This window comes from Gobius niger (genome assembly GCF_951799975.1).
Source record: "Gobius niger genome assembly, chromosome: 11".
Lineage (NCBI taxonomy): Eukaryota > Metazoa > Chordata > Actinopteri > Gobiiformes > Gobiidae > Gobius > Gobius niger.
Window position 1 is genome coordinate 20,855,070 of NC_136862.1, and position 19,523 is coordinate 20,874,592.

Below are 19,523 nucleotides of genomic sequence, written 5' to 3' on the forward strand. Positions count from 1 at the left end.
GCGAGCTTTTCGTTTATATGGCTCTTTAGTGTTATATTACAATGCATGCAAAGTGTTTTTGAGTTCTCTGTTACAGCCAAGGTCCAGTGGAAAGTACCAAAGTGTGTACGAAGTGTCCTAAAACCAAGGCCACAGTGTGGGAAATATCAGATAAGCACACCCAGCGACGTACAAAAATGCCACACCATATCATATAATAAAATGGTGATGAGGGAGGAGCTACAAAATTACCAACCAATGGAAACAACTACACGTAGCCTAGGCTCATGAATATATGAATACTCTGACTTCACTATGAGCTCAGTCTCCTCCGGTGCGGCTGGGGGCTAAGAGATTTGATTGTCAGGGACTGGGAAGCAGAGCTCTGTATTAGATGACTTGTTAGGGAAATAAATCTTCTTGATTGAACCTCCTGAATCATGGTCATCTATATCTGGTATGTGTTATTAGCTGATAGTGCAGCATCGTTGACTTCCTGATCTCTCTTCCAGTTTTGAACATGCAGAGGAGTGTGTTGCTACGACAGAAGGTAAAGACAACATGAGATAGTACACGAGGTTTATACTTGTCTATTATTTTAAGGTGACGAGTGGAAAACAACACATTCCTTCAGTTGGTGACCCCGAGACGTACTGAAGGGGGAGCTCGGGAGTCGACGGGGACGCGGCGAAGGTCCGGTCCTGTGAAATCTTTGCGAAAGGCATACCAGAACTTTCTTCCACATCCACCCGACAGCGACCTCATGGCCGGCCATCTAGACTAAGGTAAGACGACTTTTACTCATCTTTTGAGTCTCAAAGTACGTCTATTGGCAATTTTTCCAAATTCTTAGATTAAGACTTGAGGTTGCCTGTTGGATGGTAAAATCTGTATTGATGGTGGAAGATTGAAGGGAAAATCGCCAGAATTAGAATAAAATTAAAATAGAATTAGGATCCGAGATAACGAGTGTGAAATAGTGAAGTAAAAGGCCTACACGCTGGGTTTAACCCTTTAAAAGCCGAAAGGTGCGTAGGTAGGACCTCCCGTAGTTGCGGACGCGTGACTTAAATAAAAACGTTGAAATAGTCGTAGATGGTGTCGGGTACCGTCTGAAACAACAGGTTTGAGGCCCTGGGGTTAGAGGCCCCTAAATTGAGTTACGGGTTTGAGGCCCAGGGGTTAGAGGCCCCTAAATTGAGTTACGGGTTTGAGGCCCAGGGGTTAGAGGCCCCTAAATTGAGTTACGGGTTTGAGGCCCAGGGGTTAGAGGCCCCTAAATTAAGTTAGGGTTTGAGGCCCTGGGTTTAGAGGCCCCTAAAGAACTATTAGACGTGAAGAAGGACAAGTAAGTAAATAATTGGTGGATTGAGGAAGTGATAAAAAGGTAAGAAAATGGGGGGAAGCGGAGATTGCGAAAAATGGGTTACATGGTTATGCCAAGAAACGGATTTCCTGAAGGGGAAGTCCAAAAAAGAGGTAAGAAAAGCGATTGAGGCGTGTGCGCAAATGTACGAGGAACAAGGCAAGAAGCCAAAGGAGTCCCACGACCTAGGGACACTTTGTGGAACACTGACGGCGGGAGTAGAACTCTGCGTCGTAGCATTACAGGAAGTGAAAAAAAACAAAAAACAAAAAAAGAAACGAGGTAAGATGAATAAAAAAGACAAACAAATGTGTGCGCTGACGGAGGAAAGGTACACAAAAGTGAAGCAGAGAATTGAGCCAGTCTTGGAGGCGGCTGTCTCAAAATGGACCAAACAACAGAAGATCTTTGCCCCCCAGTCAGGGGGAGGGACCAAGAAGCCCTGCCCAGAGGGCGGTCCCAGCTTGAGCCCTTCGGCTCCTCCTCCTTATGATGAAGCAACAGGCTTGTATCCACAGCTGGCCGTACATGGGGTGGTAGATATTGACATCTCCCCCTCAGACCCACTGGAAAAGGACGAAAGAGACCAGCTATCTAAAATCTTAGGACGCCAAGCTTCCTCCGTAGCAACCAAATCAAAAACAGCTACAGGATAACTGTGGGGAGCACAGATTATGGAAGCGACAGACAACGCCACAAAAGCCACCACAAAGGCATTACAGAAACTACAGAAAGAAAACAAAGGAAGCCCAACAACAAACTCATGAACAATTAAGAACGGATCTGCAAGAAGCTTTGGCCAAAGTTCAAGAAGAAGAAGCCCTAAAACGCGAGAGGCAACTACAAACACTAGAGGCCCAACTGAAAGACCTCTCCCTAAAAGTGGCTCCAGAACCAATTGTGAAACCAAAGAGGCCAAAAGTGAAGAAGGAATATCCAGAAGACAGTGAGGACGAAACCGAAAACGCCGAGACCTATGAGGCCCGAACAGAACTCAACAAATTATACGAGGAAAAGTATAGGCTCAACCAAATAATGGCAGGACTGAGACAGGGACCTGGGGAGGAAGACGGGACCTATAAGGAACGGCTCAGGCAAGCACAATTATTGGTGAAGGCAAAAGAATAACAAATAGCTAAACAAAAAGTGACCCTGCATGGCCTCCCAGGGGGACGGCCCGCGCGGGGCACGTATCTTTTGATCCCTACGGGTGTCCCCGCAGCAGCAGATGGGGAACCAGTACCAGTGGTGTACAAACCTCTGACAGTTCTAGAATTACAACACCTGAAAAGCACACTGCTCCCTCTACAAGAAGGTGGCCGTAAATGGCTCGACCAACTTCGCCTGTCGTGTGCCAATGCCACCTTAGCGGTGGGAGACGTTAAAGGCCTGATAGCGGCATGTGCCTCCTCGCACGCAGTGGGAGAAATTATGAGAGATTCGGGGCTACAGGGGCGGCCAGTACATGAGCCTCTAGAGCCCCACATGGAGGGGCTGATGGATGTGTTGGTGGACATGTATCCTGCACCAACCCCTATGCCTCCCACATTCTCGGCCTTCCTTCCGGGAATGTGTCCTACAAGATACATGGAAGAGTGTGTTCAAGTCTATATGGCTTCAATGCATGCCCATCCATCCCCAAACAACCTGTCTGTTCCTCCAAGGGGTGCTGGACGTCCTTCCAGAACCAATTAAGTCAAGCATGGCTAACACTCCTGGATTGACCACAGATCACCTACAATTAATTGCAGGAAAGAAATGCAGGAAGAACTGCTCAAGACCCAATTGAATCAGGCTCGACAACAAGCAACTGCAGTCAGAAAAGAAACAAAATCCAAGGCACAAGGACAAATGGTTGCAACAACCTCAACTGCACCCACACCAACCCAGACACAAGCAAGCGCCTTATACGCATCCCCACCGCAGCCCCTAGGGCCCAACAACCAAATGCACATACACCTACATCAAGGAGGTAGAGGCAGGGGAAGAGGCCTCCCAAGAGGAAGGGGATTCGGCGGGCGGGGAAGTAGTAGAGAGTAGTAGAGAGGTTAAAAACCTGGGTGGGAATCTCTGGAAAGGCTCTCGAGTGGTTCAGATCCTACCTCGAGGAACGAACATATTATGTCGCCATCGGAAACTGCGTCTCAGACCTAATAGCATTGACTTGTGGTGTTCCCCAGGGGTCGATTCTGGGGCCCCTCTTGTTTAATTTGTACATGCTCCCGCTAGGTCAATTAATATCAGGTAACAATGTATCTTATCATAATTACGCAGACGATACGCAGATCTATGTTTCATTGACAGTGGGTGAAAATGGGCCTATAGATTCACTGTGTCATTGCATCGAACAGATTAGTGCGTGGATGCAAAATAACTTCCTCCAGCTGAATACAGATAAAACTGAGATAATCGTCTTTGGCCCACAAAAACACCGAGAGGTTGTCATTGGTCATCTTGAAGCTCTTTCACTGGCACCCAAAAGTCAAGTTAGAAATCTCGGGGTAATCATGGACTCAGACCTGAATCTGAACAATCATATCAAGTCCATTACATCAGCGGCCTATTACCACCTCAAAAACATTGCCAAAATAAAAAACATAGTGTCCAAACCAGACTTGGAGAGACTAATTCATGCTTTTGTCTCTAGCCGGTTAGACTATTGTAACGGCCTGTTCACTGGCCTCTCTAAACGAGCTGTTAGACAACTGCAGTACATCCAAAATGCTGCGGCTCGAGTCCTGACCAAAAGCAGGAAATACGACCACATTAGTCCAGTGCTCCGGTCTCTGCACTGGCTTCCTGTTGCTCAGAGAATAGAGTTTAAAACAGCTCTGCTTGTGTATAAGTCCCTTCATTGTCAAGCACCTAAGTACATCTCTGACATGTTACATCTGTATGAACCATCTCGGGCCCTGAGATCGTCAGGGAGGGGTCTCCTGGTGATTCCCAGAGTCAATAACAAACATGGTCAGGCTGCATTTCAGGTTTATGCAGCAAAAGTCTGGAACAGCCTCAATGAGGATCTGAGACAGGCCTCAACCCTGAGCATTTTTAAGTCCAGGCTGAAAGGACACCTTTTTACTGCTGCCTATGGAGATTGAAATGTTAATGTAATTGTAACTAATGATTTGTTTTCTTGATTTTCATTGTGTTTTTAATGCTTTTTATTGTGTTTTTAATGCTTTTTATTCTATTTTTGCTCTGTTTGGTGTTACTGTGAGGCACATTGAGTTGTCAAGTACATGAAATGTGCCATATAAATAAACTTGCCTTGCCTTGCCTAGTGGACGTCAGCAGCAGAACTCAGGGGGACGAGACCAATCCTGTTTTAACTGCGGAGCTACTGACCACTGGGCCAGTGACTGCCCTCAATCAACACCTGGATGTTTCAACTGTGGAGCAACGGACCATTGGTCCAGGGACTGTCCCCAACCTCCCACGCAGGCACAACGAGGAGGACGGGGAGCCCGACAAAGACACCCAGGGGGAAACCGAAGCGCGGTCCCCTGGAGAAGAGGGGGAGGTGGTGGAAACAACTACCCTGCATATCCCGCCCACGACTCGCGAGGATGTCTTCCCTACGATGGGGACGACTACTGCGACTAGGGGTGCCCAGTGAGTCCTGGACCCACCCCAGAGCCATTCGTTCCAGTAGAGGTGGGTGGGGAAAAGTTGATGATGTTGGTGGATACAGGGGCAACCCACTCTACGATGAGAAGAGCGGCCCCCCACATGCTGAGTAACAAACACATCAACCTCTTAGGGCTCACGGGTAAAGCTACCCCTCTACGGATGACAAAAACATTGACTCTCAAACTCGCTGGACAAAGCGTGCAAACGTCATTGATTCACTCACCAATGACTCCAGTTAATCTGTTGGGAAGAGACATTCTCCAAGCTACGGGGGCATCAATCCAATGCTCTCCGGACGCCATGCAGATTACCTGGCCGAATGGACAACATATCACCTGTAGTTCCACCACCACACACGGATTGTACGTTTTCAGAGAAGATCCTGAATATCCTGGTGTCTCCATCTACTGGCTCCTACTTGAACCGGACACTCCCGAAATGAATGGACTCTATGCTAAGATCTTGGAATGGAAACCCTGGTTCTCGATGCTGCACCCCTATTCCCCTCCCAAAGACCCACTACATTGCACCTTGTTCTACGACAGAAACGCAGACACGCAATATCAATTAGCTTTTGAACAAGAAATGAAGGGCAATTCTTACATCATCACATCTACACATTTTTATGTACATCAAACAGGTGTTGTTGCCCCAGTGGTCCTGCCGGAGGAAGTAAAACCATTCTTCAAAAAAGAGATCCACTGACAGACCCTCATACTTCATTGTTTTTGGGTCCAGGTCATGAGGCCAGAGAACTCGGACCCTTGACCTACAAATTGAACCACACCTTGGATTGGGAGCAGACTGGTTTGTTGGGAGTAATGTACAGCCCATATGAAAAAGCCTACAAAGTTGGCATTGGCTTATCGAGTGACTCTGCCACGGCCGAGGAAGATTTTCTCTCTCGCTCCCATGGTAGGGAATTGACCGATCATGAAGGCTCTGACAAAATGATAAAACAATTGTCTGACACACTGTGGGCGAGGGGACCATCCGACATAGGGCACTGCACTAAAGTTGATCCGGTGGTGTTAACAGTGTCCCCCGGAGCACATGTATATGTCCCACAGAGACCATTTCGCAACGAAAAACAACGACAGGGAATAGAGCAAGCTTTAACAGAACTGTGGGACGCAGGAGTTTTAGAACTCTCTGATTCAACTTGGAATACACCTTTAAACCCAGTTCCTAAGCCAGATGGCTCTTTTAGACCAGCACACGATCTTAGAAAAGTTAATGAAGTGACTACCACCCCTCTCCTGCCTGTGCCGGATCCACACAAATGTCTTTCAGTCTTAACTCCGGACATGACTCATTTCTTACTTCCCTCAGCCTTGGCCGTGGTCAAGGTTCCTGGACACTCCAAGACTGGATCTATGACGGCACGTGGAAATCAGGCCGCTGATCTTGCGGCTAAACAGGCTGGTGGCTACCATCCTGAAACTCTTTCGGATCTTCCGGCCGATGGGATGTTGCTTCTCCAACAAATCCAGGGTTCTGATCCCCTTAGCTTCATGGAACATGGCGTGGATGTGTGGGCCAAGGTGGCCACCATCTCGGGACATGACACCTTTGTGTCGGACACCGGATATTTGTGGATGCCTGCGGAAGTATGGGACAGGCTTGAGGCTCTGGCCTCCTCTCTGCCCCCAGGACGGGCTCATCATTTAAGACTACACCTTGAGTCCTTCTGGAAACCGGCTCCCAGGCCCTCTTTTCAGGGCCTAATGTCAACCAGGGACTGTAGACGCCATCATGAACATTGTGACGATGACTTTTGGTCAAAAAATCCTTCCGCCTCTCCGTATGAAGACGGGGTGTTTCGTGGCCCTACAGGTCTACCATACGTCACCCCTACCATGCAACAAGAAGTGCTAGAGGAACTCCATGGCCTTGACCATTTGAGCCCTAAAGCTATGTCAGACCTCTTGCAACAATACTACTACCATCCTTCCCCTGCGCCGCTTTGTAGGGACTTTGTCAAGGCTTGTAGAGTTTGTTCTATGTACAACCCCCATCCACACCACTCAAAGACTCCAGGTAAGGTCAAACTGGGACAATACCCCGGAGAAGTCATCCAAATTGACTTCACAGACATGATTGAAAGCCATCAAGGCAAACACTTTCTTTTATGTATTGTCGACACATTTTCGGGGTGGCCTTCTTTTTACCCCTGCAAAAGAGAGACTTCTGCGGAAGTCGTGACAGTGTTGGTCAAGGACTGGATTCCAATGTTTGGAGTCCCCTGTGAAATACATAGTGATTCTGGACGTCATTTCACGGCTCTGGACGTGAAAGGTATTTGTGCCTATTTGGGCATAAATAAATCATTTTCTTGTGTTTACTATCCCAAAGGCAATGCTAAGGTTGAACGCATGAATCGCACCCTAAAAGGGGTCTTGGCAAAAATGCTTGCAGAACCCCCGATTTTGAAAGAACGTGTACTGGCTCGCACTTGGCTGTCTCTTCTGCCGGCTGCGACGCTACATATACGTTCCACAGTAAACAACCAAAGAACTGGTTACACTCCCTTTGAGTTGGTGTTTGGCAGAGCCATGCCCGGCTGCCTGCCCACGGCCAACTCTAAACCCCTACCGGAGGTGTTACATTTATTCCAGTTTAGACCGTATTTTGAGGCTCTCCAGTCAGTCCTTTCTGAATTATCTCCCATTGTCCCTAATGGACTATCTGCCTTTGATCACACCGCAGGATTGCCCAACAAGGTCTACATTAAAAACCACAACAGAACCCGCTGGAACTCTCCCCGCTACTTAGGACCGTTTGAAGTGACTCAACGGACTGCTACAGCAGTTAAGGTGCGCGGGAAAGACAGCTGGTTCCATTGGACTCACCTTAAACCCTGCTCAGACAAAACCGGATATCACTGGACAGACACAGTGAACGGAAACCATTTAAATGGCGATTAGACTACCTGGAATGGGTCCTAAGGCCCCATTGAAGGGGGGAGCACCCCAAAATAGTGAACAAAAAATGAAACATCACACCCCCATTTTACAATGGTTCACAAAACCTGGACCATTGGCTTGTAACAGAGGGTTTTGGTGCGTCTTGGCAATGATATCGGCAACTCTTATCATCACTAGCCTATACTTAGAGGATCGCGACGATTGTAAAAACGTGGTAAACAACCACCCAATCCTGGCTCTAAAGAAAGCAATGATCAAAATGTGCGAAGAAAACGATGCAAATCCACGAAATACGTTAGTTATGTATTGTAATCCAGATGGCTTGTTGGTGAAGTTGCGAGTATCAGTGTCCAAACCACAAGTTAACAAATGGCTCACCCTGTGCACCCAAAGAGCGATTAAAGCCATGAGCCGAAACCCCAAACCTGTACTTGATCTAATGATGTATGATATGTCTAACGTGTCTGTTCCCACAGAAGGTTCCTGGATTCATATCCTTCAGAAGGTGGGTATTATAATAGGTGTGGTGTTATTACTTTGTTGTGTTTTGTTTTGTTGCATTGTACCTCTGATCCGCAGCATGATAACCAAAGCTCTAGGTTCCTCAGGTGGCATGTTCCTTGTTACTCCCGAGGAGACAGCCCCTATGGCTACGCCAGAAGGGGGCGACTCTTCAGAATATGCCCAGAGGGCCCGCAAAGGCCCTCCGGGAAAATCTTTGACTCTCCAAGTGACGGTGGTATGATGTAACCAATGTTGGAAATGTTGCTTTGCTGTGCTTTGTTTTGCAGATGTTCATTTATGTGAAAATCAGTGACGGTGCCTTTGGCACCCAGGATATGGAATGTAGTCACATTCTCCGGCCCGCTCACTTTCCGGTGGGAAAGGTTTGTGTCGGGAGACTACTCTTGGGATGAGAGAAACAACTTTGAAAGCGCTGTTCAATTGATTGAGTATGCAATGGCGAGAGTGGACTTATGGTGGTGGTACTACCTGCATGGAGACGAGGAGTCCCTCCTCGGTACAGGTTGTACGTTTATCAACTGACAGGTGAAATGATCTCTGAGGGAGATCAGAAGGGGGAATGAAGAATTATAAAATTTATTTGCGAGCTTTTCGTTTATATGGCTCTTTAGTGTTATATTACAATGCATGCAAAGTGTTTTTGAGTTCTCTGTTACAGCCAAGGTCCAGTGGAAAGTACCAAAGTGTGTACGAAGTGTCCTAAAACCAAGGCCACAGTGTGGGAAATATCAGATAAGCACACCCAGCGACGTACAAAAATGCCACACCATATCATATAATAAAATGGTGATGAGGGAGGAGCTACAAAATTACCAACCAATGGAAACAACTACACGTAGCCTAGGCTCATGAATATATGAATACTCTGACTTCACTATGAGCTCAGTCTCCTCCGGTGCGGCTGGGGGCTAAGAGATTTGATTGTCAGGGACTGGGAAGCAGAGCTCTGTATTAGATGACTTGTTAGGGAAATAAATCTTCTTGATTGAACCTCCTGAATCATGGTCATCTATATCTGGTATGTGTTATTAGCTGATAGTGCAGCATCGTTGACTTCCTGATCTCTCTTCCAGTTTTGAACATGCAGAGGAGTGTGTTGCTACGACAGAAGGTAAAGACAACATGAGATAGTACACGAGGTTTATACTTGTCTATTATTTTAAGGTGACGAGTGGAAAACAACACATTCCTTCAATAAGTAAATATGATAATTATAAATATGATAAGGCATCTTGTTTGTGTAGCTACTAGACCTACGTGACCTTGGCACTGATAATGAGTGTATAGCTGCAAGATTTTTTAATTAATAAAGCTTCACTAGAATCAAATAAAGCTGCGCACAATGTATGGAAATATCGGCATATCCAGCAACGTAATGGAAAAGGTTTCATAAAACTGTCTGAAAGAATTATGTCTTCAAAAAAAGGGGGAAATAGTCGATAGAGTAAAGTAGGACATATTGATTGTCTGCGCTCTTATCTTACCTTCGATTAGATGCTACTTAGAAATATTTTGTGGTTTGGCAATGCTTTAAAAGTGAACTGCATTTGACAAATTGAATGAGACAAGCCCCAATAAAAAGTTCAATAATAGATCCCCTGCCTGTAAGCTGGAGCAGTTTCTACTGTAAGTTAGTGTAAGTGTAAAGGAAAGGGAGGAGTGCAAGAGCTATGAATCAGGTCATTATACTGTAGATGGAGGATTCAGGTGTGGCCTGGTCCAAGCAGAAAACCCCTCCCACAACACGGAAACTTGTCTTTTCCCCTGAGGCCGACGCAAGTCAAAATAACTAAGGCAGAGCTAAATGTGGCTGCAGAAAATAGTAGCACATACTGTAGGCTACAAAAGAGGGACCAACTTCGAATTTACAACAGACACACAGACAAATAAATAACATCATATATTTAAATTCAGCTCCCCGATCATTACATTTTGATCATAATTGTGCATGATGATGATGGCCTAATTCAACACATACACTGGACACTGTGCCAGTGGCTATTATTGAATGTCTTTCCCCACTCTCCAGTCCCCTTCATGCTATACTGTCCTTTCTAATAAAGTATATATGAGGAAAAGTATATAAACAAATAAATACAGGACAGCACAGCACAGAGGCACTAATCATGGCTGTACAGGAGCAGGCCTTGAGCAACAGATGCCCAGATCTATCACACCAGACAAGACCACAGCCATAGCCTGCGCAAAGAGGCCAATGAGACAATCCAGCACATAACTGCAGGGTGTAAGAAACATGGAGCGCCATAACATAATGTACAGGAACATCTGTGCAGAGAATGGGCTGGACAGACAGACAGAATGGTAATGGCGAACCAACTGGACACTGTGGTGGTGGTGGACAAAGAGCAGAGCAAAGCCGCTGTGATTGACATAGCAATACCAAGCGATTTCAAAATCAGGAAAAAGGAACACGAGAAACTAGAGAAACACCAGGGGCTCCGAGAAGAGCTGGAGAAGGTCTGGAGGGTGAAGGCATCAGTGGTGCGTGTGGTCGTTGGGGCGCTCGGGGGAAGTGACCCCAAACTGGAGGAGTGGCTCCAGCAGATCCCAGGAAATACATCAGACATCTCAGTCCAGAAAAATGCAGTTCTGGGAACAGATAATGCGCAGAACCCTCAAGCTCCCAGGCCTCTGGTAGAGGACCCGAGCTTGGAGAAAAAAACAAGAAGAGACTGTCTGTGGAGGGTGAGGAAGTTTAAAACAATATATACTGATATATATTTTGCCTAACCTAACGACATCAACAGTATGCTGGTGGGAGCAGTGCACACAGCAACTGACCTCTAGGAGAGAGGGCACTGCTGCCCCGAAACAGACTAGATGCAATAACATGAATTTGTCGGGGGTAATTAGAAGTAGAAAGAAGCGGAAGGAGAAATCCCTTTGACTAAAGTGAGGTCACTGAGTTCATCACACTCTGTCCAGAGTAACAGATGCTTGGACTAGGAATGTCACTGGAGAATTTCTATCAATGTACATCAGAGAAATAGGAGACAACTGAGTGGACGCAATGAAAATAAAATGTTTAGTTGAAATAGTTGTGTCTGCACTGGAGAAATGGAATTTCCGACTGACCTTAAATGCACCACCGGTTTGTAACTAAGCCACAAACAACAAACACTAATGTAAGAAACACATTGAGATCACCTAAGGTCCAGCATTGAGGCGTTGGACACTGGGATGTTGTGTTCGGTATCTGTGCAACATCGGTCACGTGACAGGAAGGGACAGAAGTAACCATGGATACAAAGCTGACAAGCCGCGAACCAAGAGACAGACAATAACAATAACACTGAGGTCCTTCAGGCTTTTGTTGGGACTTCTCATCTACGTATATGAAAGATGACTTTGGAGGAAAAGTGGCTCCATATGTCCCGGAAAAGCTCTAGACAGAGAAGTAATATTTACTCAATACTGGCAATGAAAACATCAAGTACGGGTGTTCCTCTCAGTAGACGTTTTTAGTGTCGAAGGCTTTCAATATATTAATGAATTAATTAGGCATTCTCTAGTCCAAATTGTGTTCTCCCAGTCTGAAGAGATTGTTACAAAGTGAACCCTGTCCTTTTGGTCAGCAGATAGCATTTACCTCTTAAAGACAATAAAAGGCTACTGCATCTACCTAATGAAACTGATATCCTGATAAAGGAAATTTGATTGATACCTCAAGTTCAGTTCATTCTTTGACCCGCACATGGAAAATACAGTATTCACGTTCATTAAACATTATACTGCTGTAATGACTTTGTCCGGGTATATCTTACAGCTGTGGTCAAAACTACCACTCAAGTAAAACCCAACTTTGATTATCCAGAGCAACGACACCCAGCCTCATACCTCGCGCCAATTTCCGTAGCAGCTGTTGCCGGGCGATGATTCGGGACAGTCTGAGGGCGGATCGGCGTCGGGGCGTGCCTCCGAGCCTCAGGTAATGCTTCTGTCCATCTGCTGTCATCAACCCGAGGCAAGTCCCCTCACTGGTGCTGTCGCTCTCACTGCCCTCTTCAGGACTGTCCCGTTTGCCACCACGACACGTCTCCAATGCACTCTCATCTAAGTCTGAGCTCCTTCCATCGGAAAAGTCTGAGTCTTGTGTCGAATTTGCGCTGTCCATATTGTCCATTGCAAACATTGCCATCACTGTCAACAGAACACTTTCTTTTCAAACGCCAATTAGCAAAAAGATGAAAACTATACGTCCATGTTGTCCAAGATCTTCGCACAAACTGCAACACGACCATACCTCTCAGTGCCACAGTCTGATCCACGTTTAGCTTTCCCCTGCTGTGCGAACACTCCTAGATTCCTCAAGTCTCAAAAACATGCCCTCACTGGACCAACTCCCCACCACCTGGCTCAGCAGACAGCCCTCGCGCCACTCAAGACGCCCACACAAGTCCAACGAGCATGAGAACAACAATCACAAACTCCCTTTTCCCCCCTGACGCCACATGATCACCACCGGCCAATGGCGTGCGGGTTTGCGGACACTCTGACTCGTGAAGTTGTTACAGTTTGGTACATTCATGCCCTCGGGGTGCATATCTGTGAGAAAAAGCATGTCTGGGATGGGGAAGATGTAGTCAGACAGAGGCGGGGTATAAGGCAGGAAGAAGGCAATCCCAACAGCACTGTCCCGAATTGGAAGAAGCAGAACAATAGAGGAGGGTGTGCTGCTGAGGAATGCATGTAGGAGAGGCTTTTGTTGCGTACGCCGGACTTGAGAAATGGTCACTTATTGTGTAGATTACTTTATATGGCAACAGAATTACCAAGAGGGCTATGTGTAAAAGTCAATGGTAAAGGTTGTACTAGTCCTATACAGTGAACTGGTGTCTCCTTCACCACGTCCTACAATTATAAAGGGATTTTAACAGTCAATTGTCAAGTCAAATACATCTGCATCTATACAACGATTAACACCAGGACAAATCAAATTTACAAAAGACAGCAAGGAGTTCATAAACCGCCTAGTTTACTTTTAGTATGTGGATATTTTTTACAACCCTAGATAGCATAATCTTAAATCCCTGTGTCTGAGAGTGGTATAACTGTAAAAAAAAAAGAAATTAAAAGGTTGGAAAGTTGATATATTATGGCATATATTATGTCAGTAGTAGAAACAAATAGATCATATATCATAAGGAATGTATTTACTTAATTGTGTAGTGTTGCAAATTATGGACTAGATAGACTTTCAGACAAGTGTCTTTCACAGACATGGTCACATGGTCACAAATGATGGCAGCAAAAACAATTTGATGAAGTTTTAGATCAGGGCTTCAATTTTTTTTGGCCTCTGGGCTTGTCATTTGGCCCTCCACCAGCACCAAACTTAGTCATATTTTTTGGAATAAATAGATATAAAATGTATTAATCATTAATCATGTAGAATTAAACATAAAACAGACACTCACTGTGACCGGCACTTGTTATTTTAGCCCTATTGGCGTCTAAGGCTCTGTTGAATTATTTTGTAAGCCTGACGCTAAGCACACATATGAAGCACATGGCTGCTTAATATGCATAAACATAAGGACGTATTTTAGCGCTCCATCACAGCTATCACTCAATTCTGTTCTGAGTTCTGAGTTTCAAGGGAAGCACTGCAAAGAAATCTCTGTAATAATTATGTTTTTAGACAGAGCCTCCTCAGTGAGAGTATGAGCTGCTGTGGACGTTAGCGGGAAGCCTAATAGGCCATTTTTTATTTGTTATGGGAAAATGGCAGTGGCCCAGACCAGATTGTTTGGCCACCAATTGAATAGGCCTGCTTTAGGTCAAGAAATAACACCCAAGGCCAGCCAAATCCATTCACTGACATCTTAAACACCTCCTGATTCAATATACAGTATCTCCGGCCTAAATGAATCCTTCATTTTCAAGCTTAAGAGTGAATGTACATTATGGAATGGAATGGAAGCTTTTTTGTACAGCGCTTTTCACATGCCACAAGTCACCCAAAGCACTGAGTTTGAGGGGATTTGTTTGTTGATTTGTGACCACCACCATTCATTCACGCACACACACACATCATTTCTCCTGGCCTGTTGTACATGTTTTTAGTGGTATGGGGAGCCGGAGTAGGAAACCTACACAGACACGGGGAGAACATACAAACTCCACACAGAAAGGCCAGGCCAGGGATTGAAGTGAACCCAGAACCTTCTTGCTGTGAAGCACGAGCGCTTGTGTGTAATTATAAAATTGTTACTGTAGATTTATTGTCATATTTATATTTATTGTAATACTACATATTTAGAAACAATTTTCAAAGAGCGTTATTTTCAGCTGAGGGACAAATGTCTGGGATGAATATGTGGATGCATACTGTGGAATAAACATGGACAATGATGGATGATTTGTATTGCGAAGCTTCAAGTCCTCTTTTATCAAGCGTTTCTAAAGTCTAATACAATTTTGAACAGAACCAAATTGAGACCATTTACTGAAACAACAACTAACTACAATAATGTCCAAATAATATCTAGGAACAACCTGGACTTACATCACATTATCATGGAATGCAATTGGCCGGATAGCATCTAAATGAGAAGCAAAGTTGTTGTACAGTAAATAGATAAATGTAAGGAATGCAGTGAGAGGAGGAGTGAGTGGGAGGAGAGGTCAGACTTTGGCCTATTTTGACAGAGCAGTGATTTGGCCCTGACTGCAGGATATAGGAGGCAATTTTAATTCACTTTGGGGGAGGTAATAAGAGGCAGGGGAGGAGGGAGAGGGGAGGTGCACGTGAGAAGTGGGTCATAGTAAAGTCAATTTTAGGTCAGCTCGCTCACACACACACAGTTAATCTGAGAGAGAAGCTTTCCAGTCACACGCCATCACGGAGGTGTGCTGCACAGACGAGCCGGCACGCCACCTCAACACGCATTAACTTTAGAAAGCAACTCTGGAGCCAGCCTTTCAAGTCGTGTGGTATTAACACACTGGGGGCTACGCTTCCCTCTAGAGGCGATCCAGGAAATAGTTTCAACGTGCAAGTGCAATTAGCAGGAAAATGTCAATTAACAAAATAAGATCTTATAGCTAGCAAAGAGAACACACCAGAGAGGTTAGTCACAGAGAACAATAGCACATAGAGAAAAAACTAAGTAGCATTATAGTCAGATACATTTCTAACTAAATTGTAATTAATAGTAGATAGATAGGTCCATTAACCAAGCATAGGCATGTTTAGACAGTACATGAAAGGAGGTGCATGAGCTTACAAAAAAACAACTCACAGGGAACACAGTAGTAAGAATGCAGTAATATAATATCCATTATTTGGTATCAGTTTCAAATGAGGAGAGAAAACTGCCATAAGAAGCAGAGAAGGAACCACAGGAATTGATCATGTCGAAGTAAAATTGAATTTGTCTGATGTGAAAGCATTTGAAAAGCTAGTAGTATGGTGGACATCAAATACGTGTCTCTGGTATTAATTTTAAAATACACAAAGATATCATAACAACGCCACAGACAATTGAAATGCAGTTAATTGTGGATTTATATAGTTTGTGTGCATTGTGAGCGGGTGCGAGAGGTGTTTGTTTCCAAAATCTGACAAAAATTACTAGGGCTTGTGCTGTACAAAGAACAAAAAAATGTAAGCAAAACATTTCCTATAACATTTCAAATACACACACACACACACGCACACAAAGAAACTAAAATACTCTGAGGCTTGGCCAGATCCCAGGCTGCACTGACCTCACGTTTTAACCCAAAAATCTGTGGGATTACGGTCAAATCCAGGTGCTTTGCGCAGGTAATTGTCAGGCAACACACAGCGACCATTGCAGACTATGGCTCAATGAAACTAAGCACAACCTGCTCTATCACATTATTACTATGTATGCCTTACTGTATTCAATGACAGATCCTGTATGGGAATATTATTGGATCTTTTACTGTACTTCTGTTATAAAGCAATTTAACAAAGATGTTGTTTTTGTGTATGCAGATTATGCCAGGGAAACATTGACAATAGGATACTGCCAGAAATAATAAAGAATAGTAAAAACAGTAGTAGAAAGGCAAAGTCATCTAAGAGGAAAGGACAGTTTGGCCTTTTCCTTCCCACATTTCCACATGGTTGATATCAATATCTATTCCAGTATAGCTTGTTATGTAGCTATCTGCCTTTTACCTGGCCTCGATAATATGATAATAACCTCAATTACCCAATGTCCACTCTTTTCAGTTCAGTTGTTTACAATCCTTGAGTCTTTATATAGTGCCATAACCAGGTCTGTCCAATCCATTAAGTGAAAGTGCAATGCAGAATAAGAGCAAGGCCAGATGTGCAGATTTTTGGGATCCCCCTCTTTCCAAATGCGATCCAGGCAGATGTGGGCTGATGGGTTCAGCAGTGGGATGTGCGTGGGGGAGGGGCCCTGGACGGGGAGAGGATGAAGAGGCGAGAAATGAGAGAGAGGGGATTAGAGCGAGGCAGGTGCTGTCACTTTCGCTAATGTCAGTCACCAGCGATGCCACTAGCTGTCGTCAAAGGGACAAAGACTGTCAGGACAAACTAACAGGAAGAGTAGACTATTGAGCATGTTTGGGGTTGATGGAGGAGAAACAAGAGAACCTGAAGTTATCCCTTTGTTGGGCCTTTGAGTGCACTGTAAGCACTTCTTAATGTTTTCTCCGATTAAATAAAAGAAAAATGAAATAAATATGAAAGGTGAAAGCTCATCCAGATAAGGGGCCCAACCCGGGACCTTCTTGTTATAACTTGTGAGGCATGAGCGCCACCCAACCACCACAGTATTGACTCATTTAATATATTATCCATGGACCTCTCTGACACCTAAACAGCACTCTCTATTAAACCCTCAGCCTACGTCACTGTGGAGTCAAAAATATGCGCTCTGTTTCATTTGCCTAAGAGGCAGACGTCACGTAATTACATTAAAGTAAACAGACAGCTGCAGCCCCATCTCCCTCTCTGTGACTTTACCCAGACACAGCGTGCACCACCGGGCCACTGTAAATATAGCCAGAGCCTCTCACTTTGGTGCAGTGGCGTCTGGTGGACACTGCATGTAGAGAAGTCATCTGATATCCCGTCTGTAGGATCTATCTTCTGTCTAAAGCCTCTGGTCCATAGGCACAACCTCAGCTCATTGTGGTGCAGCCTGTCGAGCTGGCATCCTCTGCACATGTCGCTGCTGCTGCTGTTTCAAGACTAAATTTGACGATGACCTTCCAGAAATATCAGAACCGAGCTGCGCATGACTCCACACCGGCATCACACAGACAGGACACAAACAGTGGGAGAGAAATGTAAACACCACTCATTGAAGTCACATTTGCATAATCTGGAAACTACTGGCAATACTGGACAACTCACAAATGACAGGACAGATCTCAAGAACTAAAAGGGACACAATCCAGTCTGAAAATTAGCAAAACACCAGAGCTAAACCAGATACTCAACCAGTGCAGAACCAAGGGCCAATCCCAGAGCCTAATGTAGGACTAAACCAGAACTAAACCAAGACTAATTACTGGAATTTACAAGAACAATCCAAAGCAGTAAACCAGGCGAACTGTAGGATCATAACCTAGACATGACAAGCACTAAATCGAGACTAGGATTGAACTAATTTGGAATTAAACTCATTGAATTCAAGAAAAAGGATCCAAGCAATTGGGCTAATGTAATGTCTAACTAGAGGTAAAGCCTATGGTTTAACCTGGGTCAAAACAAATCAGAACAAGACTATTATGATTAGGACAAAACAAACTTCTGATCAAAACTTGAATTTAGGCTGATAGACCAAAACCAAAATGAAAGCAGAAATCAGATATGAAAGAGTTATGTCAACCCTATACCACCCCAACAATAATATGTAAACTAGACCCCTATGCATGTCCTAACAGAGCAAAAACATGAAAGTCTACCCTCATGAATAAGGCAATTATGACGTTCAAATGAAAAGAGCAGGACTATTGACGTCTAGCGACAAATGTGACTGAACTTTAAAAAAAAACCTGTCCCAGCCAAAAGAGCACCATCACCCGCTGTCCCCGCTGTGCATGTGTCTGACCTGCCAAGCGCCTCTCCCGGACATTCCTCCACAGCAGGTCCCAGGCTTTGGACGTGGAGTCCCGCAGCTGCTCACTGATCGACCGCCGCAGCTGAAGCTTCGCCGACTTTCGCTGGCTGCTCATTGCGGTACCCTCCGACGCATATTCCCCCTCGTGGTTCTCAAAGCGGCCCCCCCGTTCTCACGCTCCTCTTGTCACAATGTCACGCAGTCACCGCTAAAAATCATCCGCGCACGCTCCTCCGTCCCGTTATCATTCCGGTCAAAAATCTCGCCTTCACCTCGTACCGCAATGGTCGTCACCGCGCCGGACCTGCGTCACCCTCCCTGCGGTAGCGCGCGCGATGAGGTGAATCTGACTTTTGTGGGGATGTAAAGCTGTACAAAAACGATCCGCAGTTCACACAGTATCCGAAGTGTCCGAGTCGTCTTATCCCGATGCGGTCTCGTGCGCGCGTAAACGTCTCCCACAAAACTTCTGACGCACTGACAAGGCAAGTCAGATGCAAGAGGTGGCTTCTCAACCCCTTCTCCCTCTCCCTCTCTCTCTCTCTTTCCCCCAAACCTAGATGTAGCTACAACTCCTGCCCACCCTCAGCCCCGACCCAAACAAGGATCTCTTTCAATGCGCTCATACTCGGCAATAACACACGGGCAGCCGCGCACAACATAGTCCTGTGTTGAGGGAATACTTGTGCTGTGTGTCGCTGGCCACTCACAAACATGTCTTACATTAGTCATGGGCTTAACATATCAGGGCTGTGGGGTCCCATTGTGAACCGTGTCGGTCTATAGTCTTGCAGAAGTTCATGCTTTACTAAGTTATGCAGGCTTGATTTACTGTAGACGTCCTGCGTTTACCGGCAATTTGGCTTGGTGTTTAGTCCCGATTTAGTGAGGAATCGTTGTTATGGTCACAATTTGGTTTTGCCCAATAGGACCCCATTTGGTTTAATATCAAGTGGGAAAAAGTCAGTTCTAATGGAAAACTAGGCTGCGCATGAAGGGCTT

At 45.2% G+C, this 19,523-nt stretch overlaps 1 protein-coding gene across 1 annotated transcript in view; it reads right to left on the reverse strand.

The window, feature by feature from the left end:
- The window catches only part of stard13a (StAR related lipid transfer domain containing 13a), a 36,860-nt gene extending 17,813 nt beyond the window's left edge, over positions 1–19,047 (reverse strand). The window contains exon 1 of the mRNA XM_079566286.1: positions 18,513–19,047. Within this exon, the coding sequence (XP_079422412.1) occupies positions 18,513–18,636 (124 nt within the window). The 5' untranslated portion in view covers positions 18,637–19,047. The remainder of the gene's footprint in view (positions 1–18,512) is intronic.
- Between the last annotated feature and the right edge of the window lie 476 nt (positions 19,048–19,523).